This window comes from Pyrus communis, chromosome 3 (assembly GCF_041283825.1).
Source record: "Pyrus communis isolate YQ-2024b chromosome 3, ASM4128382v1, whole genome shotgun sequence".
In the NCBI taxonomy this organism is placed as follows: Eukaryota; Viridiplantae; Streptophyta; class Magnoliopsida; order Rosales; family Rosaceae; genus Pyrus; species Pyrus communis.
The window spans coordinates 23,674,924-23,701,817 of record NC_142567.1 but is presented as its reverse complement, the minus strand read 5'-3'; the positions used below and the strand labels follow the sequence as shown (position 1 = coordinate 23,701,817).

At 38.3% G+C, this 26,894-nt stretch overlaps 3 protein-coding genes, 1 long non-coding RNA gene and 1 pseudogene across 8 annotated transcripts; 2 read left to right on the top strand and 3 right to left on the bottom strand.

Moving 5' to 3' along the window:
- Positions 1 to 565: 565 nt before the first annotated feature.
- LOC137716167 (methyl-CpG-binding domain-containing protein 7) lies at positions 566 to 3,840 on the top strand. Its single transcript, XM_088691412.1, has 5 exons — positions 566 to 1,060; positions 1,906 to 2,025; positions 2,511 to 2,624; positions 3,199 to 3,318; positions 3,403 to 3,840. The coding sequence occupies exons 1-5, from the start codon at positions 848 to 850 to the stop codon at positions 3,682 to 3,684; spliced, it is 849 nt and encodes a 282-aa protein (XP_088547538.1). The 5' UTR covers positions 566 to 847; the 3' UTR covers positions 3,685 to 3,840.
- On the bottom strand, positions 3,773 to 7,455 carry LOC137716166 (protein ALP1-like). 2 transcript variants are annotated; one of them, XM_068455572.2, is made up of 3 exons: positions 7,252 to 7,455; positions 6,628 to 6,839; positions 3,773 to 5,092 (listed from the first exon to the last, which is right to left on the bottom strand). In XM_068455572.2, the coding sequence occupies exons 2-3, from the start codon at positions 6,758 to 6,760 to the stop codon at positions 4,041 to 4,043; spliced, it is 1,185 nt and encodes a 394-aa protein (XP_068311673.2). In that variant the 5' UTR covers positions 6,761 to 6,839; positions 7,252 to 7,455; the 3' UTR covers positions 3,773 to 4,040. The 2 variants fall into 2 exon arrangements, with proteins under 2 accessions (XP_068311673.2, XP_088547534.1); XM_088691408.1 differs by lacking the exon at positions 7,252 to 7,455 and adding an exon at positions 6,934 to 7,187.
- A 2,881-nt stretch (positions 7,456 to 10,336) lies between these two features.
- On the bottom strand, positions 10,337 to 12,791 carry LOC148698162 (uncharacterized). 4 transcript variants are annotated; one of them, XR_015960916.1, is made up of 6 exons: positions 12,557 to 12,791; positions 12,374 to 12,414; positions 11,961 to 12,027; positions 11,769 to 11,837; positions 11,417 to 11,482; positions 10,337 to 10,632 (listed from the first exon to the last, which is right to left on the bottom strand). It is a non-coding gene; the product is annotated as an uncharacterized LOC148698162 (long non-coding RNA). The 4 variants fall into 4 exon arrangements; XR_015960917.1 differs by adding an exon at positions 12,135 to 12,169 and having other exon boundaries at positions 10,337 to 11,837; XR_015960915.1 differs by having other exon boundaries at positions 10,337 to 11,482.
- A 352-nt stretch (positions 12,792 to 13,143) lies between these two features.
- Positions 13,144 to 14,672, top strand: LOC137716538 (uncharacterized; annotated as a pseudogene).
- Positions 14,673 to 15,640: 968 nt separating this feature from the next.
- Positions 15,641 to 19,824, bottom strand: LOC137716512 (protein SOSEKI 5). Its single transcript, XM_068455969.2, has 4 exons — positions 19,342 to 19,824; positions 19,188 to 19,257; positions 18,233 to 19,099; positions 15,641 to 16,510 (listed from the first exon to the last, which is right to left on the bottom strand). The coding sequence occupies exons 1-4, from the start codon at positions 19,565 to 19,567 to the stop codon at positions 16,324 to 16,326; spliced, it is 1,350 nt and encodes a 449-aa protein (XP_068312070.2). The 5' UTR covers positions 19,568 to 19,824; the 3' UTR covers positions 15,641 to 16,323.
- Between the last annotated feature and the right edge of the window lie 7,070 nt (positions 19,825 to 26,894).

Here is a 26,894-nt window from a genome sequence, read left to right as displayed (position 1 = left end):
ATGTGAATTTAACAGGAAGATCTAAGCTACTTAAAATGTATCGTGCAGGAGACAATGATTCATAATACGGTTGAATGTAATCAGGTTACAATGTGAAGGTTTAACTAATGAGCGTGGCTCAAATTCACATCAAATTTGAGTCAAGTGGCTATATTTTTTTACGTACCAGCGATAATGCTACTATAAACTATACTGAGGCTTTGAATCAGAACACAATGAGTTTAAAAGGAAGACTCTATCTACTAATGCAGTTCAACACTTGCAAGTCAAGTGACTTATTTGAGGGAACTAGGGAAACGTCACCCCAAGGTTGAAGGGATCCCAAATTTAAAAGCTTCACTATTGAGTTTAATGTAAGAAAAACTTTTACCTGTGGTATGCACGGACTATTTTTTTCTGTCTCTCATCAATCAATGAGACGAAGAAATACATACGCTAGAACCAAACTTTTGTTGAATCACCTAAATAACAAAACGAAGCGATAAACACACACCCCTTTTTTATCTTTCGTACATTCATATTTAATTTTGCTCGTTATTTCAAAAATTCATGCTATCCGAAAACAATAAAGAAAATGACATACGAGAAACTAAAAAGACGTATGAAAATGAGAATCACCTCCCTTATTAAATAAATCAATCAAGTATAATCATTTGCCAATAAAATAGGAAAATTGTCCAAATAATTCTTATGAAACTGGAATCATACTGCATTACACACTTTGTAGACCCGATCCCACATTTCTTCGTTTCTTGGGTTATGCTGGTCCAAGGCGGAGTAAGCTTTTCTACCAGACCCTCAAACAACAAAGACATGGCTGATCAGCTAAGGTGACTGCTCGGTGACAATGATGAAGGGGGAATCGTCACAGTCGGAGCCGATTCCGCTGCTAACAATGAGGCCAGGGGAAGAAGGAGAAGAACCCAGAAGCAGTGGCAGCAAAGGGCAATTGCAATTGGTCACGCCCTCACGGTCATTCAAACTTCCCGATGGTTGGCTGATCGAGGAAAAGCCCCGTCCTCCAAGCTCTTCCCGCCCGGGCCATACCCAAATCGACAAGGTTCGATCTTTCTCTCTCTTCACTCTCTATTTCTCTCTCTCAACTTGTTCGAATTGCAAATGAATTTACAATGTATATCCTTTGCATCCATGGATCATGGCTGGATGGATGTATGAATGTAGGAATTTTTGTGGTTTTTTGTAATTTGGGGTTTTTGCAGGGTTTTGACTGGCCTTAAAATTCATATGCTTTCCAGCATTTATGAGATTCTTGTATGTTTTTAGTTATGGGTTTTTAGGCAATTTGCATTGCAGAGTGAAAATTTGGAAAAATTAGTGAATTGATCTTGTCAAACTTTTATATTTTTGTACAAGTAATTGTTTTCCCCCCTTTTTCTGTTGTACATGTTTACTATTTCACCGCTGCCTGCTGGCAGTTGACATTTCAATTGGTACATTTTGATAATCTTATAGGATAACGCCGACAATTTGTTATGAATCGAATTTTGAATTTTGAAAGTCTAACCAGTGTGTTCTTGTAAAGAAGCTGCCAATCTCGTCCAGAAAGCATAATGCTTGAGCGATAATAATGGTTTATGCTACACCTCCGACATTGGGTTTTTAGGCCACCCAGAACAATGTCGTATCGCCATTTTGCACTTCTATGATGGATTGTATAAGTTTTTTTGAAATTAAATTTTATGTTACGGTTATTATGATAATGGAGAATGTCCGTGCAGTTTTAGAATTTCAGTTCTCCAATAAATGAATCGTATAAATCGGCTCCTACCACGCTACTTAACTGTACTAAGTCGTTTTGTGAAAATTCACTAGCAAGTCTTTTCCTTTCAGAAGTTCTTCTAAATCTTGTGCGCCAGGTCTCAGACCTTTTATTTAGTTTTGCAGTATTACTATGAGCCTGGCACAGGACTGAAGTTTCGTTCACTGGCAGCTGTTCAGAGATACCTAACAGAAGGGCAAATTGAACAACATACCAGAAGATCAAAACCAGGCAATGAGTGTACTGTGAGTTCCAGTATTTACAGTTATTGATAATATTTGAACTTTCTCATCCCACTCTAAGAGTTAGGGTGGACGAGAAATTTAGAAACAAAGGAAACATATGTTATGCTTAGTTCTTTACCCACTTAAGTCCTCTGCACTAATTATACAAAATCTCTATACCTTTGGATTCTCGTCACATGGTTTAGTTGAGGGTCCACTAGGTTGAGGTACCATAATTGTCAAAGTGATTTTTTAAAATTTTTCTTTGTTCGGTTGCTATTCATTATTATTCCAGAACTTATGCAGTTGTTTTTATATTTTTGAAGATGTAATAAAATTACAATCTAGTGGAACCGTTTGAAAAAGATAACCATGATGAAGGAGTTAAAGTAAATGATTGTTACAAGTATCTCTGGTCACCGTTACAGGAGTTCGAATTGAATGAGAAAAGCTTGTGATGCCTAAAATATAAGGTCAAAATCCTTATTGATAGTGTCAGTCTGCAGGTGCTGATTACACCACGCACCAGGAGGACCAGTTCATCCTTTGTACTACCTGATGGTTGGGAAGTTGAGGAGAAGCCACGAAGCAATATTAATTATTCTGGTTACGTAGACAGGGTACTTGTTCTTTTTCATTAAAGTTTTGGTTGTTTTTTCTCTTCTATGTTGTAGAAACTAGAAGGGGTTTATCTAGCCTGTACATGCTTAAAGTGCTTGCATTCTGCAACATCAGCTGAAATTGCAGGGATGCGTGTTTCTGGGTCATCCGTGCATATGCACTTTGCATATTTACATGTATATATGTTATGTTTACTATTTCAAAGCTGTTCGCTCTTTTGGGTCACCGACTTCACCGAAACATGTGCATTCTGCAAAATAGCCACTTACATTAACTATGCAGACTGGTTGTTATTGTATATTAATGGAAAATGTCAAAAGAACACACATTGACATGTGGGAAAGTTACATGTTAGGTTTGGGACAACGCCATTTTGGCGTCCCCGTTTCCTCTAAGGCTCTATAACGGATATGCTGTTTTCTTTGTTGAGTTGGCATAACATTTGGCATTTGATAAACTTGTCTTGGCAGACATTTTATATGCTTAGATATGGCTTTCTTTTTATGATCCATCTGTTCTGAAAGAAAGTACACTGCACTCCAGAAATGTAAATAAATTTTTCGGGTGTTGCAGTATTATATTGAGCCAGGGACTAGAAAGCGGTTCCGTTCTTTATTATCTGTTGAGAGGTACCTAACAGAAGCAAATGAAGATGCTCCACTCAAGGCATTGATGCCTGCCAACAAGTCGAGTGTAAGTTCTTCTCCAATTACTGATCAAACAGAAGTTCATCTCCTCCATTAAACTTGACCTTGTCAAGTTTTGCTTGTGTTTCAGCTTTCGCCTGGCTCTGGCTTTCAAATGATGAACAATTTGGGCGAGATCCTGTCCAAGAAAGTTATTTCTGGTTCTGTGAAGAGAAATCTTTCGGGCGATTATGATACACCCTCCAATCCCAGCCCACCAGCAAAAGTTAATTGGGTCCTCGGCGGTCCTGGGGGGAATATGTGGAACGCCTTCATGGACGACTCTAAGGTCCCGGATTCTGTAAAGCAGAAGTGGTCCGAGACTTTTGTATCATCCGTCTCTGGTGAAAACGTGAGCGTACCAAGGTTTTAAGTTATGATTGTTCATCCAAACTCATGTAACATGATGTTTTCCCAGATCCTAACTTCTTAGAGATCTGTAGATGTATGATATAGAGATGTTTTGTAGAATAAAGGAGCAGTTTGTACATTTAGAAGATTAAGAGAAAGACAATGGCACATTATTCTACTGAGTATTACGACATTGAAACGACAATGCCTAAACAATAAAACAATTTGGATCATATCCTCAGAAACTTACTCCGGAAAACCCGGCTTCAGCTCTATAATTTTCAGTATGAAACCATGTCGCGAAACAACTTTAAAACTGAAGGCTACAACAGTCTTTGACACCTAACACACTCATCGGAAAACGGAAGAGAAACAAAGTCAAGGCGGCATTGGCATCCTTCCAGACAAGTAGAGAGACAGCTTGTCTCTCAGATGAACGCCGTTTATGTCAACAGTTCCACAAATCTGTTGGCGGTATTCTGAGTCGTGTTTGTGAGGCTGAGGCATTTCGTCTTGAACCCCGTCTTCCATATCTATAACAATGTTGTGAAGCAAGCAGCAAACAAGAATGATCCTTGGCAATCTATGTTTGTCAGGTCTCCACATCACTCCTTGAATGATCCTCCACCTATCCTTCAACCTCGCCAATGCTCTCTGCGCTACCTTCTGCGTAGCATAATGCCGCTTATTGAACTGAGCTTTCGGCTCTGGGAGTTCTTTCCCTTCATAGGGGATTACGAGATAGGGCAGTAAAGGAAATCCCAAGTCCCCGATTATGTATTCCCGGATATCCAATCCTGTGGAGAGCTCTAACCTTTTCCCATTCAACCTCTCACCTCTCTCACAGAGTTGATAAAAGTTTGAACTCTGAAACACCGACCAGTCCTTCATTTTTCCTGGCCATCCGGTGACTATGTCCCGAAACCTCATGTCAGGATCAACAATGGCCTGCAAGACCATGCTGTGATTCTTCTCTTGGTCGAGCCAGGCATTACTCGTGGGGTCTGAAGCAGGCAAACACATCATGATGTGAGTGGTATCAACAACACCGCAACAATTAGGAAAGCCTCGTATTTTCTGAAACTTGGATTTAACTTCTGTCATTTCTGCTTCAGTGGAAGGCCATTGCAGGTGGTGAAGTCCTCTTTCTTCCATGGCTTCAACAAAACGCCAGGTAACTTGAGACACAGTTGAGTGGTTCACCCCAAACGAATCACCAATTGTCACCAATGACTCACCAGAGCTCAATCTTCTTAAGGCTACAGCTACTTGATCGTGCAAAGACAAGGGTTTACCGCTTGTAAACACAAAATGTGCTGACTTAGCCATCATATCTTCACTCACCAGCGAACAGATGTAGTCAAAGGTTTTCCTGGAAAGCTTAAAAACTGATTCAAACTTGTCTAATACCTTGGACGGAAACTGCACACCTGCAAATAGGATGGGAAAGAAAAAAGGAATTTTACTATTCTGAACATGAAGTATTTAAATGCCACTTTAAATGCTTTTATGGGAGTTTTAGAACATCAGAAGTAACCATGATCTCAAACATCAAGATCAAACTATTCAAGCATAAATTTTGATCCATCCTGTATGGCACAAGCACAAAATTGAATGGGAACTACGGAGCCAGTACAATCAAAACATGAAATTAATTTGAATCGGTGAATTTGCTCAAAAGTAGTCAACATGACTGTGTATTACATGATATGATTGTTCAACTGTATCAAAACATGAAATTATTTTGTCCACATTTCACAGCAACAATTTTGTCATTCAGAATAACAATCCAATTGATCATGTTCTCAGAAGAAGACTCATAAGTTCGATCACTACTCGACCATAATTTCTTGGGGAACTGGTGAAGTCAATGCAGATACAACCCAGCTCTCTACCTACCACAAGCCACAAGGGCAATTATGTAGTACAAACCACACTTCTGATGAATTACGTTCAATCTCAAATATGAGAAAAGGTAAGGATAGTGTCTTTGAGATCGGAATGAGGTTAGTGACATATGAGATTTATCAAGTTGAAGGATGTACGCTATGGAAACTACAGATACATACATACATACATACATACATATATATATATATATTGGCTAATTCATATCATATCGAGGATAATTGCTTCAAGTTTTGGTATTCCTGCCGCTATGCAATTGCAAAATCAATCTGCAGCCCCTCCAAATTAACCAACAGTTTCTGAGGCGATGTCAGAAGGAACACATTAACAAAACATTTGTTTCACAGTACCCAACTTCGAATAATTCTCTTGTGAATTTCACTAAAATTCCTGCCCCGGAACTGCATATCAAATCAAACCAGACCTAAAAGTACTAATTTTTTTTCTTTTAAGTTCCTTATACCACTAGGGCTGTAATCATTTTGTACCCAAGTCTCTTTACTACCAGCTCAATGCTTATCCACTTAAAATATTTTGGATTACATGCGTGTTTTTCTTTGAGCAATGCTATATCACCGTTCAATCATTATCAGTAAAGAACAAAAGTAAAAAATATAGCTAGAATTCACAGAAACAAACTTCATCGTAAAATTCAACTGCTATATCAAAGGTGTTGAATACTTTTTGAGTTCTTGATTGTAGAAGGACCTAGATAACCTTATCCTAGACTTGAAAAAATTAATATTATCCTTCTCAATATTCAACAAGGCAATGAAACCAGAATGTTAGGTCAAAGTCAGATTAGGGATCTTTCTTCATAGTAAATAAACGCATTCGCAATATATCGACGCAGAAGTTGAACAAACACAAACCCAGTTAGAATCAGACACAATTCAATTAACCAGAAGTCAATTAAACATCAAAAGCACATACATAATCAACATAAGATAACTGTTAAAAAAAGCTGAGTATAAGACAGCATACCAGAAGTCCATTAAACATTAAAAGCACATAAATAAAGCAAAAAAAGCTATCAAAATATCAAAGAAAATAATACCATTGATTCTCCTGGAGAATTCATCCCACCAATCCACAGGACCTTCCTTCTCTGATGACCCGGAACCAGAAGCATTCTCCTCACCCTTGTTGTCAGCCTTCTTTCTCTTCCTAATCCCCCTCACAGGACCCATCAGCGCACAGCCCACAACAACTAAATCGAATCAAAACCCAGAAACCCTCCAGCTCCGAACGACAAGACCAACACAAACCCTGATACAGTTAATAAAAGAATCAAAAACCCATTTGCAATGATACAATATATGTGCCGAATAACAAGCAGAGAGCGCAAGAGAGATCAACAGACAATGAGCAAAAGCAGCAACATGCAAAAGTGCTTTTGAATAGCTGTTGCTACTCGCAGTGTGTGTTTTCAACGGATGTCATGAAACGTGCAGGAAAAATAGAGAGCTTTGATGAAATAAACAGAGGAAGCTACAGGTGATAGAAAAATCCAAACTTTGACATGTGGGGTTTGTGTTTGTTCAAGACAATGTGGCAAGACAAGTGAGAAACATGGACATTGCTGCTTTGGCTACAGATTATATATCTATACATATATATATATATATTCACAGTATAAATACAGACTTTAGATGGGGAGAGAGAGAGAGAGAAGGTGTACTTTACAGAGGTTTTGTGCTTAAATTGCTTGGACACTGCCTTCAAATTTTGACAAAACGATAGGAAACCAGAAAGCAAATTTTCTCATGGGTTCCGATTTATAGTGTCGGATGAACAAATTGAGGGTCAAGTTACAACGTGGAATGACAAATATGCCATGAACTCCTAGTCCTGGCCAAATTCCTAGATTTGGTAAAAGGAGTGTAAATTCTGTTAACATGGAAAGGTGGATATTTTATACCCTCCACCACTACCCTTTTCATAACAAGACGCATAAATGCCTACGGTGAGATCAGAAGTTCTTAGTTTCGATTTTTGTGGATGATAAGTTTGTAATCAAATTATTATAGATAACTCGTTATGTGGTATAGTTTAAATCCTCGTTCCATGTGTATTAAAATTTTTTTTTTTTAAAAAAAAAACTACGCAACGAAATTATTTTCATTTAGTGAAAATATTTTTTTCGACGGCGAGCCTTGGCACAATAGAAAGATTGTTCTTTTGTGATTGAAAGGTCCGAGTTCGAGTCGTGAAAACAACTTCTTTGCAAAGCAAGAGTAAGACTGCGTGCAATAAACGTTCTCTCCCTACAACCCTGGCAAAACAGAAAGTCTTGTTGGTTTGGTGTCATCCTTTTTAGTAAAAATATTTTTTCAACATGCATGAAAGAATGGAAAGTTGGTTTAGGTCAATAAATATTTTTATACAAGCACAATACAATGAAAATAATTCTCCTCTTCAACTAAAGTGCAATTTTCTTCTCCAACTAAGGTCAATAATACTTGTTAGAATTTCCGTAGATTGCTTCTCCTTAAAACCACAAAGTGTTGATTGACCCAATCTTAATATTGAAAATATTTTGACCTCGAACAAATTACCAGTCTTTTTTAAATTTTGCAAGTACCAGCAGTATGGTCTAGTCGACTCCATTAATGATAAGTTTTATAATAAATTTTTGTTGACCCATTATATAGTTTAGCCCAAATCTAAATCTCACCTCTTTATATAGGTATCATAGAATATCTATTTAGTTTTCGTATTATTTGTTTACTATATTTTTTTTCTTCTATCCGTCACTCGGGCAATACTTCGTCCCTTGAACTCTACAATTTACATCGAAGGGACTGAAATTTCTAAAATACATACACGTATTGCATGCTAGCACCAATGGGAACCAATGTAGCTGTTAAGATATGTCTAATGTTTGAAATTTCTTCGAGACGGTTGATATTTCAGTTGAAATATTGGAACAACTAGAGAAAGATATGGAAGGAACTTCACTCCTACTAGAGAAACTCTTGAATTTCAGCTAAACTCGACATATTTGGTTAATATTTTTGACATATCTATTCAATATTAACAAACTACCATATGACACTACATAAAGTTTCATTTAATTTTTTCACATTTTTGAGCAAATTTTCATCATTCTCATCGAAGGCAACTACTATCGATATCGGTATATCCATCGATATTTCTACAAATTTACATATCGGTATTTCCGCTGATATTGATAACATTAGGGGCATCCAACTGCTAAAGAATAATGAGAGGAGAAATCAGCTAAAAACCGTAAACAAGTCTAACTCTTTCTTTCTCCTCTCTCTCACCTTCTCTCTCCTTCTCTGCTTTGCCATTTCCCAGCAAGCGTGTACTCATCTGCGAGCACGGTGTTAGTAGATGTGGTTGTTGTGATTGTGGTGGTGGCAGTGTGGCGGTTGTGATTGTGGTGGCGGTGGCGACGGTAATGATGACAATTATGATGATGCTATAGACAACAATAGTGATGGTAATGGTGTTCAGGAAACTTATAGGGAGTTTAACGAAACACTTCAGGTACTGTTTACTTTTAACGAAAAACCATATTTTTACATTTCTCTGATACTATTCACTACACCTTTATTTGTCATTTTTCATTAAAACTATTTTTTTTTTAACTTTTCATTAGTTTTTCTAAGCTTCTTTTTATATGAAGGGATGTTTCTCTAATTCGTTACTTTTTTAAGCCAAAATTTTTTTTTGTCATTTTGCAGTCCTAAGTATTTTTTTTTTTCATGGATTTCTACATGGGAGGAGCATAAAATAATATTTTAGAGGTATTAATAATAACATCCTTAGTTCATCTCTTAATGGAGATGCAAAATGCCTTGAAATGGGCGTTTTATATTTTTTGCTGGCTAGAAAACCATCTAGTGTAAAACATTCATTTTGGCTGAAAGATGTGAATAAAAATGTAAATTTATGTTTTTTTTTTATTTACATTTTTTGGACGTGGATTTGTATTAAAAAAGAGCAAATAAATAAGATTCCAAATTTAAATATCTCGCATTAATGTAGCATTGAAATATGCATTTATTGAAAATGTAAAATGAGATGTAAATATAACTTTTACATCCCAAATTTTCGTCTTCCATTGAAAATCCATTTTGAAAATAACAATCACAAGAAGTAAATAACAAGTAGCTTACCAATGCACTAGGGGCAACTTATCAAAAAAGCAAATATATAAATTCATCGTGCAATAGCATTCCTCTTCACTCTTTTTCGACTTTTTTTCACAACGAACTTGCAATTAATTTATTTTTCGACCCCGTTTGTGTAAATATAGAAGTTCTTTTGTTTGTTGGTTTTTGTTTTGTTTTTTTTCGAAACTGATGCAATTGTCTTTGTTCTTAAGGACGGAAGGAAGAAGCAGCTTGTAAGCCTAACCTCGTCATTCAATTCCATCCTCCAAGAATAATATTTCGATAACACAGTCAATGGGTAATTGGTCATATTCTTACTGACCGCGTGTAAAAAAATTTTTTTTTAATCACGGCGTGTTACGTGCAACTTACACATTTTAGATGTATTTATATGCGAGGATTGGTTCAACACATAAAAACATAAAATAAAGGCAATTATCATCTCTAATAATACAAGTAGGAATTTAAAGTATTTTGTCTAGAATATGTTAAAAAAGAAAAAGTAATAAATAACAAAGAATATCCTTATAATTTAGTTGCAACTAAAAGCTAAATAAAAAGTATAAAAACAATCCAAAAACTTCAATTTACTTTGACACACTTGACAGCAAAACATATAATGAACTCATATCGTTTCGTCCTGTTGAAAATTTAATGTGTTTAGTTAAAATCAAATATTAGCATTATTTGTAATTGAATTACATTACAAGTTGAAAAAGGGAATTAAACATTAAAAGAAAGAATGTAACCTTATGTTGAATTCGAGGGAAGCAAAATATCTTTGTACACAACATTTCTTGTGAAGACGCCTTCGTGACCGTGTAATTCTCCTTTCTTTACCAAGACTTTTGTTGTAGACGCTGAAACTCCTTTTGATAAAGCCACGTACAAATGTTTAATTTTTCTACCTATTTACTCTTTGGCAAGAAAATATATAACATGAAATGAAGAGTATTCACAATAAAGAAGTAAGGATGCGTGTCGTATTTGAAGAACATATGAGTACCAAATAGAAAACAGAACAACAAAGACACAAACAATATGTTTTTTACTCATTTGATTTTTATGGGGGTGAATGAATTAACAAAAAGGGGGTTATTTCATTTATGGGTGACATAAAAATGCATGGACAAAACAGACAGTGTCATTTGGTGAGGCAGATTAGATAATCATGTCATAGTGTTGTGCTATAATCGTGTCATCGTGTCATAGTGTTCTACCTATCCTATCGCTAGCACTTGAACTTGGACGCAAGCTACAGCTACCTTGAATCAATCAATCAATGAATGAATGAAAAAAAAAATCGCTTACGATTCGGGGACTACATTCATTCCACATCAACCTTGTGTATACCATATTTGTCTGTTGATTTCAAATCCGAAGGCGCCGATACTTCCTTTTGCACTGTTAACCTTATCCTATCTTTCTCTGCGGCTTGGTTTTAAGAAATGGGGTCGAGACTACTCAAGTACGCAAAATGTAAAGTCTTATCTCATGTGAAGCCTCCCAAAACGTCAATTTTATGTTTCATCTGTCAAAAATAATATTTTCTCATCAACGTGTTTGTACTTTTATTAATTAGAGTTTTGTTCTAAAGTAGGCATAAAAAGGTGATCCCTTTGACGGCATTCAAAGTAAATATTAAACATGTTGTGCGATTGTCTACCATCTAACAAATTAAGAATGAAATGAGGGAAATACCTTAGTAATGCAGTAATTCTGTTTGTATCTCTGTTTGAATGCTCCACTAATTCACTGCACCAAAGCCTATTTAACCAAAAAGAAATGAGCAGAATGTAGACAGGGAATTGATATTAGTAATGCAAACCACTAAATGAAACGCATATATACACACTACCGATTCATAGTCCATGTTTGTAATCCCTATGTAAGCTTGACAGGACCAAAACGAATGAGGTTGAGAAATGAGTATAAAAGATTAAGATTGAGAGTTGAAATGTTGTACCGAGCAAGACTCTTTCTCGACCTGACATCATGCTGTTATAACAATTATGCCAGTAGCATGCAAACAGCAAGAGAAGGAGATACCTACCACTGGAGATACTTTTATTTGAAAACACCTCTTGGAAGTATTTAACCCCGCTCTCACCCGAATGTATTTTTGGCATATCGAAAACAACAGAAAAGAACATTCCTATTAATTTCACCACCTGTGATAATAAAAAATGAAAAAAGATAACAAATTTTATAATGTTGGTCTGCAGAAGCACCACATAGCAGATACCTTTCAAGTCATCCGCAAGTATTTTCTTCCAACGCTTCGATTTCCATCTCCTGCTCTTGTATATAGTCTATAAACATAGTAGTAAAACACACGGTTATGGAATTAGTAGTAAAACACAGAGTTAAGTAAATTCCATAGCTTGAAGCATAATTTAGTAAAATTTCATATCTTTACGATAAAAATCACACATTTCGATCAAATCCCATATCCTGAAAACCTCAAAAAATAAAAAATAAAAAAAGATTATATCAACAAATTATGTGAATTGAAAAAGACCAAAGCATATTTAAGATTATATCCACAAATTATGCAATTGGAGTTTCTGGGTAACTTTAAATTCCCCAAAAAGCAATCTAAAATACCAAAATCAGTGACAAACTACAAAGCCAACATAAAAAAAATCGAAAACTTACGGAAGAGATTCGACTTTGTAGTCTCAATCCTTTTCACGAATCTGCAAGGAAAAAAGAAAATGAAAAGATGCCCAATCTCTTTTAACACACACAATCTCACCCATTGAGTAAGGTAGTCACCGTTCCCAAATTAACTGACAGAAAAAAAAAAACCCTAGTTTTTTAAATTGGAAAGTTGGGTACCTCCGGATGGCACTGAAGGCGACGGGGATATTGCTAATATCACTTCTTGTCTTGGGTAGCAATATCACAAAAACATCAAATTTTGCATCCAAAATATAATCTCCGGGAAGAAAACTGATTCTTTTCCTCCGGGTGTGGTTCTTGTGTGGGACGACGACGGTTTCTTTTGCTTCCATCACGCGGATTCTTCTCGCAAGATAGTGGGAAGAAAACTGCTTCTAATGTTTTGTTAATCTAATTTTTTTTATGACAAAATTATCCCCGCTATTTTGTTTCTATTATTTTCAGTTAGTTTTGGATGTTTTTTTGGATGCTTTGGAGGCTGCTGGCGAGTGGCGACGACAATAGCTTCTTCTTCTTTGAAGGTTGGTTATGGCGTCGCCAGCAGACTGAGAGTGAGAGGTATTCGGCCTGTGTCTTGTCTTCTTCTTCAGTACTCTACTCTTTTTCTGTTCCCCAACAGTTACTTGGCTCCGTTTCACTCTCGACCTTGTTATCCAACCAAACCTACAAACACCCATTTGCATCGGCCTGTCAAAGTCACTAATCTTGAGGATGCACTCCATGTGTTGGACGAATTGCTTCAAATGCGTCCTCTGTCGTCCGTTATCCGATTCAATCAAGTCTTGACTCAAGTCGCCAAATTGAAACATTATTCGGCACTAGTCTCCTTCAATAACCGAATGGGTCTGTCGGGAATTCGTCCTGATGTTTATACTCTAAACATTATCATTAATTGCTTTTCTCATTTGAACCAAATGGGGTTTGGTTTGTCTGTCTTGGGAAAATTCTTCAAACTTGGTTTTGAACCTGATGTCACGATCTTCGCCACTCTAATCAACGGATTCCTTCTTCAGAATAGAGAGGCTGATGCTGTCGGGATTCTGAATAAAATGACGGAGAGTGGTACTTGTAAGCCCAATGTGGTTACTTTCGGGTTGCAAGCCTATGATAGTTGTCTATAGCACGATCATCGACAGTCTTTGTAAGGACGCTATGGTTGTTGATGCGATGAACCTTTTCTCTGAAATGATGAGTAAAGGTATTGACCCCAACGTCATTACCTATACTTCTTTGATTCATGGAGTATGCAAATTATGGGGGTCAAAAGAAGCTACGAGATTGTTTAATGAAATGGTGAGCAAAGGTATATTTCCAAATCTGCACACCTTCAATGTCCTGGTAGACACCCTTTGTAAGGAGGGCTTGGTCAGGAAAGCAAGAAGCATTGTCGAAATGATGACTCAAAGAGGTATTGAGCCTGACACAGTTACTTATAATTCGCTCATGGATGGTTATTGCTTGCGAGGGAAAATGGACAAGGCAAAAAAGGTTTTGGAACTGATGCTTAGCAAGGGATCCATTGTTGATGCTTATAGTTACAACATAATGATACATGGCTATTGTAAGCATAGAAGGATTGATGACGCACTGATGCTTTTTGAGGAAATGTCTAGTAGCAGACTTGTTCTGAATGTCCTTACTTATAGCACTCTCATGGACGGTTTTTGCAAAGTAGGGAGAATACAGGATGCACAAAAGTTGTTCACTCAGATGCAAGCTTGTGGGCATCTTCCAGATGTTCCCACTTGTAACATTTTACTGGATGGCCTTTGTAAAAACCAAGAACTCCCAATGGCATTGAAACTTTTTCGAGAGATGGTATATAAAAAGTTGGATCCAAATATTTGGACTTACAATATTCTCATCCAAGGTTTGTGCATAGCTGGAAAAGTTGAATATGCAAGGGATCTCTTCCGCAGTTTATCGTCAAGAGGTCTTCAACCTGATACCAGGACGTATAACATAATGATTGGTGGCTTTTGTAACAGAGGGCTAACAAGCGAAGTAAAAAGTTACTTAAAGAAATGGAAGAGAAAGGCTGTTCTCCAAATGATTTGTACCTATAACTTAATCATCCGAGGTTTTTTCAATAACAATGAGCCATCAGAAGCGATGGGACTTATTCAACAAATGGTGGGAAAGGGTTCTGCTGCAGACGCTTCAACTGCGGAATTGATATATGATTTGCTGTCTAAAGATAAAATAGATCCTGCTTTGTTGCCATTGATAGAAAGATCGTAATGAAATTAATTTCTATCTTGGAAAGTTGAAACAGATCCTTCTATGTTGGTGTGTGACCTTCTCTTGGATAAGTTTTTTCAGGTTATTCCATGATCTCAGCTACATCGTCTATAGTCTCTCTTCTAATTATATGCATACGTTGTAGCTGAAGAAAATGACCGACCCCCTGTTTCCCTTATTACACTCACGTTAGTGCAGGTGCATAGCGAGAATAAGACTGGTTTTACATTCAAACATGTTCTGAATTGTTTGTTTCTCATCTTGACAGAAGAGAGTAAGGGTATCGCTAGTTTTCTCAATACCAACTGCTTTGCCGGGGATGAAATTCAGCAAACAATGTTGCCAGAAGATGTCTTGTCTTGGACGCTTATGTGAAGGTACATGTTTTGTGTGTTTAATAATATTGTTAACATAGTATGTTATGATCCCTTGAGTAGCTTTGGGCTCATGAGACACATAACATATATAGTTGATGCCAGTATGATATTTTGCAGAGCATCCATTTCCAAGTTCACGTGGAAATAGAGACTCAGAAAGTTATAATGATTATCAAACAAGATTTTTGTTTTCAGATATTTAAAATAGTGAAAATTAAAATTAAAAACTATAAAAACAAAATGTTTATCAAACAAGTCTTTAAATAGCCATATATTTCACGTGAGCGACTAAGTAGATATACTCATTTTGTTTATGAAGAAATGTTCTCCTAGTGAACTATCCAATAACTACAATGTCACTCATCCTAAGATTTAATATCAAGAATTGAAACTAGACCATTAGGAACACAGTTATCTATTCTCCACCCTTGATATCAAATCAAAAGTTGGCGACCAAGAATAATTGGTCACTTGGTCACCAACTGACCATCAAAAAAGACTGATTGTGAATTTGTGATACTGTATTAACGAGGTTACAAAATTTGGACAGAGAGATGGTCTCATTGATTTGATTATATGCAATCATATATTTGTTTCTCTTTTCACGTAATAAACACATAACTGTACACAACCGTTGATATCCATCAATTGGAAATTGTAATGTTATCTCTAATAATGCCATACATAGAAGCACCTCTATTTTTCTGCATCATTCCTACACCCAAACCCTCATTTGTCTACTAAATAAAGTACCACAAGCAAATGCCCCATCTCTAACTTTCTTGGAGGAGGAACCATAAACCATTTACCTCTTCAATCTCCAAAACAGAGCTCACGTGGGTGCTCAAAAACGATGCGTTTTTAATACCTAGGACATAATTCTTTCTATTTCCCATGTCCCAACGTCAAAAACTCAAAATAATGGCATAGACTTTAGCAAACATTGATCGAAACTTATGAACAAAACTCATTCCCCCACAAACACCAAGACGCAGCTTCAACTCTTCTAGCTTTTGTAAGATTCCCACGCCCCATGCTTTGTTTCCTCGTCGAAGCTTGCGCCCATAGTGCCGTGAAATGCAATGTGCTACCTAAAACGCCAACTGCCGCGTATTTTGCCTATGCTTCTCGTTATCATTCATTCCGCTATTTTTCGAATTTTAGGGTCTCAATGTTGTCCCATGTACTTTACAACTCCCGGTTGTATTAAGTTCAGTTGTTGATGTGCGCATAATTGATTTTTTATTGTTAATGAGACGTGAGCCTAACATGCGTGAGTGGCTGACTATAGCACAATTCCACAGCTTATTGACGAACTTCAAGTCGTTTGCTCCCTCCTACATGGCTATTTCTACTATTACTACCACCACCATCACTACTAGAGGCGATATGGTTGATCTCTTTCTTGGTGGGTATTCCTCTGGGTTTCCTGGGAATGCATTTTGCTGTCACTCTATCTTTCTCTGTTTGCTCCAACTGCAACTGCGCACTCCTGCAAATCCATGCATGTTTTAAATCAATTAATCAATAAATTTGCCAAGAAACATTTTCTAATCAGTAAGATTAAGGAAAGAAGTCAACTGTGCACCCTCACATTAAACAAATTATAATTCGACTCTCTAGTAGGTATGAAAGGAGAAGGTCTTGGGTGCGGCCATCGTTGGTGGGTCTCTTTATTTTGTTGTGTGCGGTCCTATGGCCACCTGGTCCAGTCTCGGGACCAAAGAATTTCTCATATAAAAGAGATGTTCACGTGCAAAGCACTGAAGTTCTGAAAGAAGTGTGGTTTCATACCCTATAAAAATACTTGAAGAATTCACGGATTCAAAATCCACTTTTGTCTGCTTTGAACATTTACTGAATTATATACTAAAACTGCAATTGTAATGTGCTAAGATCAACTGCGCGGGCCCACAATTTTCTAGACAAGCTTAAATAAGGACAAAAAAATGAGAATAACTTGTATAGCACATGTTCATTGTCACGAGGATATCCTGTCAATAACGTAAAAACATGTGAAAAAAATAATATATTCTTATATTATTGAGACGGAACGTCATATACCGACTTACCTGGACCATACAAGTCTTCCTCCCCAAAAAACCTACTATACTTTGAGCATATCCCGTGAACCGGAGTTGAATGTTCGGCCAAGAGTTCATTAACCAAGTATCTAACAGCTAAAAATTCAGCATATACTGTGCTTTGTTGCAAAACTACAAAAACCCTAAAAATTAAAGATAGCATTCTACAGAAAAGTAGTAAGGCAGGAAGCTGGCCATGTTTCAAATTAGCCGTACGAATATTTCATTCGAAAAACGAAAGCAAACCAAACGGGCTATCAGAGAATCAAAAAGTTTCTAACTAGAATCCCGAGAAAGGCAGGGAAAGAGGATAATCCTACATTTTCAAGGTGAAACTTCAAATCAACATTTGTACTACATTACCTATTACTGCAGATGCTTCTAAGTTAAAATGCGTGCCTGCTTTTACCAAAACCTACATACGTAACTAAAATGAAATTAAAGGAACGAATTAGGACTTAATTAAAATCTTCATATTCGGCTCAAATCCTATGTTAATCGGATTTGAATCGACAAGTTAGATCTGAATAAGATTTGAATCCGTTAATCTGATTATAAGTAGATTCGAATCCAGACTGATTTGATTCGATACGACCCTTTTACCGGTCTAGTTTCAGTATAATAACAAGCATACAAGTCTACTGACTATATAGTTTGCATTTAGGAAGAAAGTTGTCCATGCAATAATTTAGAAGTGACGATTATTAGTGTGTCAACAATAATTAACTAGATGCCATTCATATAGATTATAAGTAGGTGAATCTAATTAATTACACACATAACAAACCGAAAGTTTGAAATGCAAAAAAAGTTACTGTACCACCCTAAACACTAAAAATGCTTCCATAATGTTGACATAGTGTTCCAAAAATACGGCACTAAGTAATTACGATTATTTAGAGTGCTAATAACGATTCCACTATCTTAAATAGGCTGATTTTTCAGTGTTCCAAACATACGGCCTCTACATCAATGTCATCGTATATGTGATTTGAAATTTTTTTCGAGCATCCAACTACTATAATGACACTTGTTTACGAAATTGTGTTTTCAGCACATTGAAAAATTTATCTACAAATAGAATCGGAATAAACCAAGCACACAAAATTAAATGAACAAAGCATACGTACCGATCTGCATTGTAAGAAGACGACCTCTTCAAAGACGGAACCGCCTCTTTGTTGGTCTCAATTAAGCTCCCGCTAAAATACTCCTTATCTTCCATCTTTACCCCCGCTAGTTTCGAAATTATCGTCTCGGTCCCAGCATGATTTTCGGCTACGCCACGACGCAGCCTAGGCTTGTAATGCCCAACCAGCGAGAGCCCCTGCTCCCTCACCGCCGTGGACCCGCAGTCTCTGAACGAGGTCGAGCCGCACGATATCAACTGCATCAGGACCGTCGACGCTTTTAACTTGCCAGTTGGACAGACCTCAGCCGTCCGGTTCACAGCCTCCTCGCTCACCCCGTCCGCGCAGAGCACCAGCCGTCCATCCGCCTTCATCAGTGACTCGAGAGTTTCGGGGCTCGAATACGACGGCGGAGGCGAAATCTCGTCCCGGCTCAGCTCCGTACCGTGGCTCAGAATCTGAGTCACCTCCGGTTTGCTTTGACCTTGACCTTGACCTTTCTCGTCGTGCTCCTCTCGAACGCGTCGTCGGTGCCGTTTGTCATCGGTCTGAGTCGACGCGTCGGCGGCGGCTTTACCGGTGGACTCGCCGACCGACTCGGTCTTGTACACTTTGTACTCGTTCAAGTCGATCGAGCTCCACGATTGGTTTCGCCGGCGCGAAATCACAGGAGAGTCGAAATCGTCGCCGGATTTCAGCGCCTCCGGCGGCGGTCTCAGGGACCTCGACGACGCAGTCTCGAGAGCCAGATGGTTCAGCGGTGGGTCAAGAAGCTCCGACCCCTTCAGCACGTACTCGTGGCCGTGCGACGGGTATATCAAGTCGTTCTCCGTCAAATCGTGCCACACGAAGCCTGTTCTGTAGCTCCTGCAATTTCAATTCCAATGAAGTCAGAAGATCAGACGGTTGAAGAAATCAGCAACTAGATCAGACGGTTTGAGAAGCTAGCTCGCACCGTTTGGAAGACCAGGAGTACATCAAGGCCATGCCTTTGCCACGTAGCAAGTTTAACCGGTTGATAACATCTGAGGAAAGAAACGCACAAACTAAATTCATCTGATTTGGGCCTGTTTGGTTGCCGAGAAAGTGGAGAGAAAATAAATTCTTACCACTGAGAAAGAGGCCACGGGGAGAGGAGAGAGGGACTTCCATGAAGTGAGGGTGCTCGAGCTGGCCGTTCATGGAGAGATAGTAAACGACAGGGACTTTTCTGGGAGTGAAAGGGAGACTGGGACCGGTCTGGGCAGGACTAATCCGGTCCGGGCTGGTTTCCGAGTCCCGCCATTTACTGGGGATTTGGAGGTGGGAGGGTCTGCCGCTGGAAGTGACAGCCATGGCTGATGGCTCAGTAGAAACAAAGAGTTTGGAGTCAGAGAAGAGCTGTTTGGTTACCGAGAAAATTGTGTGGGGTGGGGGGAGAAAAAGTGCGGGAAATGGCAGGTGGGAGAAAATTTAGGAGAGGAAGGGAAAGGGAGGGAAGAATTTTTATATACCGAGGAATTGGGAGAGGTGTAAATAAGGAAATTGGAGATTTTGGAGGTACATATTATTCAAAATGGGGATGCGGCAGACAAACGCTACCAAACAAATGAGGGCCGTTTCAGGCTTCCGAACCTTTGCAACGCGAATCTGGATACTCGTCGGATCCTTATTAAAAGCATCGGGAGAGGATTTTGTTAGTGGCAACACCTACACTTTCACTGTAAATTCTTATTTTTCAGTTCTTCACAAACAAATCATATTATAACTAACCTAATGCAGGATTTAGCTCACCTTTTCTCTCTTTTCTTAATGTGGATAATATCGTTTTTTTTTTAAAAAAAAATTATTCACAAACAAAAAAAATTTCCTTTTAAATTTTTCGATCAAGGGGTAATGATATTAAATTATTAATCACCTCAAGCCTTAATTTGTGCTTAGATATCTTGAATGATCAATCATATAATTACTTTTTATATAATTAGATCAATTATTAGATTTTCTTGTGGCTATGAGATATTTTTAGGGAGTTTTAACGAAACATTTCCGATACTGTTTACTTTTAATGAAAATGAAATTTTTACTATAAAAAGTCATTCTTAATACTATTCACTTACAACACTTTTCTGTCTTTTTTATTAAAACTCAAAGTTTTCAAGTATTTTTCATTAGTTTTCCTATATTTTTACTGCTTTTTTTAATGTGTATTTGGTGGTAACCGGCAATTGAAATCATAATTCAAATCTAACTAGTTTTAAACTACAAACTCAGAGTAGGACACTTAATTTAGGTACTTCGACGTTAATTTTTTTTAACAAGCGATATTATTTACATTAAAGGAAATGAGGTGGGCATATCCTCACAATGGGCTAGTAATAATTTGGTTCAAATTCATCTTTGACGAGAATCGAACCTAAGACATCTTACTTATAAGTAAAGAGGAATACCACTATACCGTAGTATTAAATGACATACTTTGATGTTATTTGCATAAAATGATAACTACTTCCTCAATTTGCTTTGCTGAATGTAGGCGTATATGATTTGTTTGAGGTACTTCCTAATTCATCCATGACGCTCTTAAAAAGAATGTTATCGGTTGAGAGTTAGGTTTTATAACCATACTATTCATCTAATCATATTGATTAGTAAAAAATTTTATTTTCATCACATTGTCAAAGTTGGAGGACTAAATTTAGTACCTCATATCACGTTGCATTGCAAACTATTTACTCACTGAGTGTATCATCAAATCATCATAAAATTGACGAATCCTAAGAGCACTTCCAGCGTGGGAGCCCTCCCCCTGGCTATTCACTATTTAATCCACCTCATAAACAGTAATCACCTTTTGTATCTCCACCGTTGCATTTGAATAGCCCCGGTAATTGGTAATAAAATATTGGTATTTTATTTATTTATAAAATAATTTTATTTGCAATCCAATCCCAATTGGCAGCTCCTCTCTCGTCCCTCCCTCCCTCTATCTCATTCACTTTCCCAAATCCAATCCCAATTTGTTTTCTCAAGAATACAAAGAGGAGATTTTCTCTGCAAATTTGTGTGAGCTTTGAGAGGATGAAGGCTATGGAGGAAGTTGTGGAGGAAAAAGAAGTTAAGCCTTTGACCGCCGAGCAATTGGAGCTGTATGAGTCGTAGTTCGAGTCCGAGTTCAAATTCGACGACAACGTAGACGAAGAAGAGGAAGACGCCGAGGAGGACGATGACGCGGATGAGGGCGAAGAGGACGACGATGACGAAGAAGAGGACGACGACAACGATGTTCAGGAGGTCGTACAGTCGTCTGGTGGCCCTCTGATTCACTCGGTAGGCGTATGACGTCAGCCCACGTCAGACAGCCCTCGGGCGCTCGGGCTGGCAGGAATCCACCGGCCTGGAGCTCGGGCCTGCTTGGGCTCGCTCACCAGCCAACGCTGGACTTCCTCCCTCTGGCAATCAGGCCCTGTTCCGCAGCCTGTCCCTCGAGCAGTTGCTCCCGCTGGAGCTGCTCTAATAAATTCAAGGATCAATGATTGGACCAACTTTATGCAACTGATGTAATCCCCCAAGAAATTTTTCTTGAGTAAAAATCTACTGCACTTAGATATTTAGTTATTTTTTTTAAATGGATTAGATAATGACTTCGTCGAAATAGTCTACTCTTTTGGAAATTAGGAGAACTTATAGAGACATTTCAACCACTGTTTGACCATCATCGTGTGATCACCAACCTCAAAAATCAAATCTAAGACATATTGTATAAAATACAGGCCTAAATTTTGTTCTCAACCACTGAACCATCCGTTACTAAACAAAAAACTTTCTCACAAAATTCAAACCCACTAGATAGATTGACTTGTTTGTTTAATTGTCGTTTGTTACTTTGATTTTGTACCACCGAACTTTGACTACAAACCATAACTGCGTTTTCAACGCCCTTTCCGCAAGTTTGAAAACTATCTAGAAAACAAGTGGATGCTGACGTGGCCTCATCTCCTTAACCCAATTCGTTGACTAATATTTCCCATTTCAAAATAATTTCTTAAATCCCATCAGATAAGGTGGCACATACCCATAAATCATGGGAGCGTTGATAGATTGGACAGCTGTGATTTGAGTTTTCAGGGCACGTGGACGTACCAGATCAAAAAAGACTACATCAGAAATCGTACAGACGATATGGGAGATATGCAGTGAAATCTTTTAGATGGGCTGTTCTGTCCTCCTCCTTCCCTTGGTCTTCTCAGGTAGGTAGACGTCGTGACAGTGGTGTACGTTTGAATAGGGTTGGGCACGGGTCGGGCTCAAATTTGGAGGAATCGGCTCCAATCCGTTTTAAAATGTAACAGGTCAGGCTGGGTCGGGTAGAGAGCTTTAGAGTTTTAGAATCAAACCTAACTTGATCCATTTCAAACAGACCGGTTTGGGGCAGGTCCACGATTCCTATTACATTTTTTTTTTCATCAACACAGAAGGGGATGACATCATTCAAGTCGTCTTCCTCAGTTGTCGAGCAACTGTTTCCCTGTTTCTTCCATAACAATCCAGATGCAGCTTGGACCATTCAAGCCGTTAGGAAGAGAGGAGAAGACGAAAAAATCAGAACCATAAAAAAAAACCCAGCCAACACAAAATTAGAACCATAAAAAAAAAAAATAAATAAATAAATAAATAATCCAAAAAAGACGAGTCAAGGAAAGAGAAGAAAAAGATTCAAGGAGAGGGAGAGTGGCTTGCTCCATAAGAAACCCATCAACATAACGCTGACGAACTAGTCGGGGGCCATGAAAGTCTATTCTAGTCCTGGATCGTGACGATAAGGTAGTTGATCGAGTCAAGAATGCCACATAATCAGTCTAGTTAGACCAGATTGGGTGGTCAACAGCCGAGATCTGATGGTTTAGGGAACTTTAGCGAAAGCTCCAGGGCGGCGCAATCGTGGTGGTCGGGACGGCAGTGATGGTTTGGGTGAATTCTGTGACTGTGATGTCGTTGAGGAGGAGAATAGTGGTGATTGTTGATGGTGGTTGCAATTTGCCAGAAAGAAGGTGATGGATGGCTGCTGTCGAGAACTCAACGCAAGCTCGAGTGTGAATGAATGGGAAAAGGGAGATTGATGAAAGTCTCTGAGATAAGGGGAAAAAAATCTACAGAGTTTTGGATTTAATTAAATCATATTAACCCAATCCATTATCCCATGCTACAAACGGGTTGAGTTGGGGGACCGTTCTTTCTTATTTTTGGACCCGCCCTGACTCGCGGTTCCAGGACCCATTTGCCCACCCTTACATTTGAAAGTAGGGAAATCGTGTGCGCTCTAGCCTCTCCAAAGACAAATTAAACTTGAGATCCGTTTTATTTTGTGGGTCAAAATTGTGGGTTTGGATAGTGATTAAAACAGGTAGTTTAAGTCCAAGTTATCAGCGAAGTCTATTTGATAATAATTTTGTTTTTAATGTTTAGTTTAATTTTTATTTTTTATAATTGAAAGCCGAAATCTTCTTTTGTAAAGATGAGAATGCAAACTCCACTGATGTGATTCTTAAATCCCTTATTATAAAATCATGAGAAGATTTAATCTTTTCAAACTCGTTCTGCAACTCAGTATAGGCTAGAGAACCAAAGAAATGTGTAACAAATCCTGAACATTAGCCATCTCAGATGTGTTGATATCAATGGTGACTCATTACTTTGATGAATCATTTATTTGGAGATTAGATGCAAAACATGCTCTGGTCACTCAAGTTCCGAGTTTGGCCCTGCAAAATATTTATTGAAAGATTAGTTGGAATCTCTTAGATGATGTGTTCCATTGCGATGCTTCATATGGCAAGCGTATTAGAAGATGAAAAACTGCAGACTGGGAGAAGAAGCAGCAGCTTTAGGATAGGAGAAAATCGAAATAGTCCATATAAAAGAGCCCCTCACTAAGGAAGAAAACAATTCTTGGGGCCATACAAAGCTTCCCCATTTTCTCCTCAATTAAAGGCCCAGGTCCAAATGTATGTTGGACCGAAGCCCAATCCATCTAAAATATCATTTTCCCACCTCCCAGTCTATCACACGGTCAGAGACTCAGACAGGGACACCATCTTTGAGAAGTGCATGCAGTTGCAAAGGCCTTTTACATGCTCTCGTGGAAACAGCAGCTTTGTACCAACCTAATGATGTTCACACCACAATCATCTAAAAACAAATTAAAAGATGCCTTCCTTTTCTTTTAGACTTTAATTAAAAGATGCCTTGTAGATCAGACCCTTTAAGAGAAAGGATTCTCTTCTCTTCTTTCTTTTTTTCAAAAAATTGGGATTAGTTGTGGGATCCATTTGATATCGAATTTCAACGATTCGAACCGTCTATAATGACAGTCTCGGTTCATAGATAACCTTGCAGAAATTCAATTTAATCCAGAATCATTTGCCCATATAATTGTCACGATAAAATTTTGATGTTTCTTAGAACATAGTGTTCGTCAATTTCTTGAACTTAATTAGATGCCTCAAATACATATGATTTGGCTAATATTTTGCAATGATGAACTATAGGGTGTAACTTACAAAATAAACAGTTCGGTTCGTTGAAATTAAACGTGGTGTGAGCCACACAACTAATTCCTATATTAATATATAAGGGCTAATATGAGATATGTTAGGGAATAGAGCGTGAGCCTAGTTGATAATAATGTGGAAGTGGTTGGGCCTCCTTACCGAGCCTAGGGAAGTGGGGCTATTCTACGAGAAATTGGTGCTGAGCCCAGTAACCCTATGAGGTGCTCCACTTCTGAGCAACTACTAAAGAACTTATTCGAAGAGTTGGGCGTAAAGAAAATGAGTGGGAAGAAGGTGATCTCTGGACCTTAATCCCCGGCTAAAAAAATAAAAAGGGGAGTAGTAGTGTAGGAAGTAATGGAGGGAAGAGAAGCCAATTTGCTGATTCGTCTCTGAAGAAGTTGTGATCTGATGGGGAGATGAGGCTATTGGTAGAGGGCAATCTCCAAGAGGTCCTGATCATAGGGCGACAATCTATGGGCGTATATGGATGGTATAACAAGAGTGGATAATGAGGAATTTTTAGAGTGAAGCGCGGGAAATAAGTACCAGGGCAGTGGCAACTAGCCTAAAATAGCCGCAAAGTCGCCATGAGCTACCTCATCTGGAACTGCCGTGGTCTAGGGTCGGACACAGTGGTTCGAGCTCTACATGGGCTCATTAAAAAGTATAGACCCTCTGTGATTTTTCTGTCGGAAACTAAGATGAAAAGTCATAGATTAGTTAGGGTTAGAAGAAGAATGAGGTACAATTATGGGGCTAAGGTTCCTCTTATTGGGGTGGCGAGAAGATTATGCCTCTAGTGGAATGATCCAATGGAAGTCTAAATGTTATTCTCCTAAAAAAATATAATGCATACGAGGATTAGAGAGAGATGTAATAGTGTGTGGTGCCTAGCTACGTGAGTGTACGGAAATCCTTATCAAGCGGAAAATCGAGAGTTCTGAATTTGGCTCTCTCAGGTTCTTGGCCCTTGCAGTGACCTGTGGTTTTGTGATGGGGATTTCAATGAGTTTTTGTGGGATCATGAAAAGTTGGGAGGAAGAGAGAATCCTTATTCTTGTCCATGCTATCTTAAGAAGTTCTTGATGAAGATGGAACTCTTTGACTTGGAGTTCAGTGGGTCGAGATTCACTTGGCGTGGGACCCGAAATAACTGTTTCATTCAGGAACGGTTGGATAGAGGTCTCGTGAATGGGAGCTGGCAAGAGAGGTGGCCAAATACCACAGTTATCCATGGATCGGTGCGAGTCTCTAATCATTGCTCTGTGATTATTAATTACGACCCGAGACCTACGAAGGGAAAAAAGAATTTTTTTATTTGAAGCAGAGAAATTATAGAAAAATGCTGGAGTATCCAATGTGGGGATGGTTCATTAATGAAATGGCAGCGGAAGATAGATGCATGCAAAGGTAACTTAGTGAATTGGATTAGGAAAAGATTCAAGGAAGGTAGGATAAAGATAGAAGGCATGATAAATAAGTTAGGCTGTTTACATGAGAACTGGGAGGAACACCATGAGCTGATTTCAGAACTAACGAGGCTGATTGATAAGCTGGAGGAGAGGGAGGAAAAATAATGGAAACATAGGGCGAGGATAAAGTGGCTGCAGAGTGAGGATTTGAATACCAAATTCTTTCACCAAATGGTTATTCAACGTTGTAGGTTTAATTAGATTGGTAAGCTGCGTGACAGTCAAGAGGAATGAACGGAGAGCCCGGATAACATTCGGTATGTAGTTCATAACCATTTCTCTTCGCTGTTTACCTTGTGTGAGCATCGAGATTGGGGCTCATTACTTGACTATCTTGTCCCAATCATTATGGAGGAAATGAATTCCCATTTGTCAAAATCCATTGAGATGAAGGAGATTCGTGAGGCAGTTTTTCAGATAGGGGGTTCCAATGCCCCTGGACTCGACATATTTCATGGTGTATTTTTCCACTCCTATTGGGAGATCATTGCGAAGGATATAAAAGGTTTTGTCCAGGAATTTGAAAGTGGCATTGTGAGTTATCAAAACCTCAATTCCACCCATATCGTCCTCATTCCGAATATCCCAAGCTCGGAGTCAATGGGCAATTTTGTCCTATCAGCCTATGCAACTTCTTATACAAAGTCTTTTCGAAGATTC

What these genes read in the sequence shown, in the direction of transcription:
- LOC137716167 (XM_088691412.1), top strand. Translation starts at nt 848, where the DNA reads ATGATGAAGGGGGAATCGTCACAGTCGGAGCCGATTCCGCTGCTAACA. An exon ending in GCCATACCCAAATCGACAAG is followed by an intron (nt 1,061 to 1,905) that starts GTTCGATCTTTC and finishes TTAGTTTTGCAG; the next exon opens with TATTACTATGAGCCTGGCAC. An exon ending in AACCAGGCAATGAGTGTACT is followed by an intron (nt 2,026 to 2,510) that starts GTGAGTTCCAGT and finishes GTCAGTCTGCAG; the next exon opens with GTGCTGATTACACCACGCAC.
- LOC137716166 (XM_068455572.2), bottom strand. Translation starts at nt 6,760, where the DNA reads ATGGGTCCTGTGAGGGGGATTAGGAAGAGAAAGAAGGCTGACAACAAG. An exon ending in ATTCTCCAGGAGAATCAATG is followed by an intron (nt 5,093 to 6,627) that starts GTATTATTTTCT and finishes TCCTATTTGCAG; the next exon opens with GTGTGCAGTTTCCGTCCAAG.
- LOC137716512 (XM_068455969.2), bottom strand. Translation starts at nt 19,567, where the DNA reads ATGGCTGTCACTTCCAGCGGCAGACCCTCCCACCTCCAAATCCCCAGT. An exon ending in TACTCCTGGTCTTCCAAACG is followed by an intron (nt 19,100 to 19,187) that starts GTGCGAGCTAGC and finishes TTGAAATTGCAG; the next exon opens with GAGCTACAGAACAGGCTTCG. An exon ending in TCTTCTTACAATGCAGATCG is followed by an intron (nt 16,511 to 18,232) that starts GTACGTATGCTT and finishes ATGGATTTGCAG; the next exon opens with GAGTGCGCAGTTGCAGTTGG.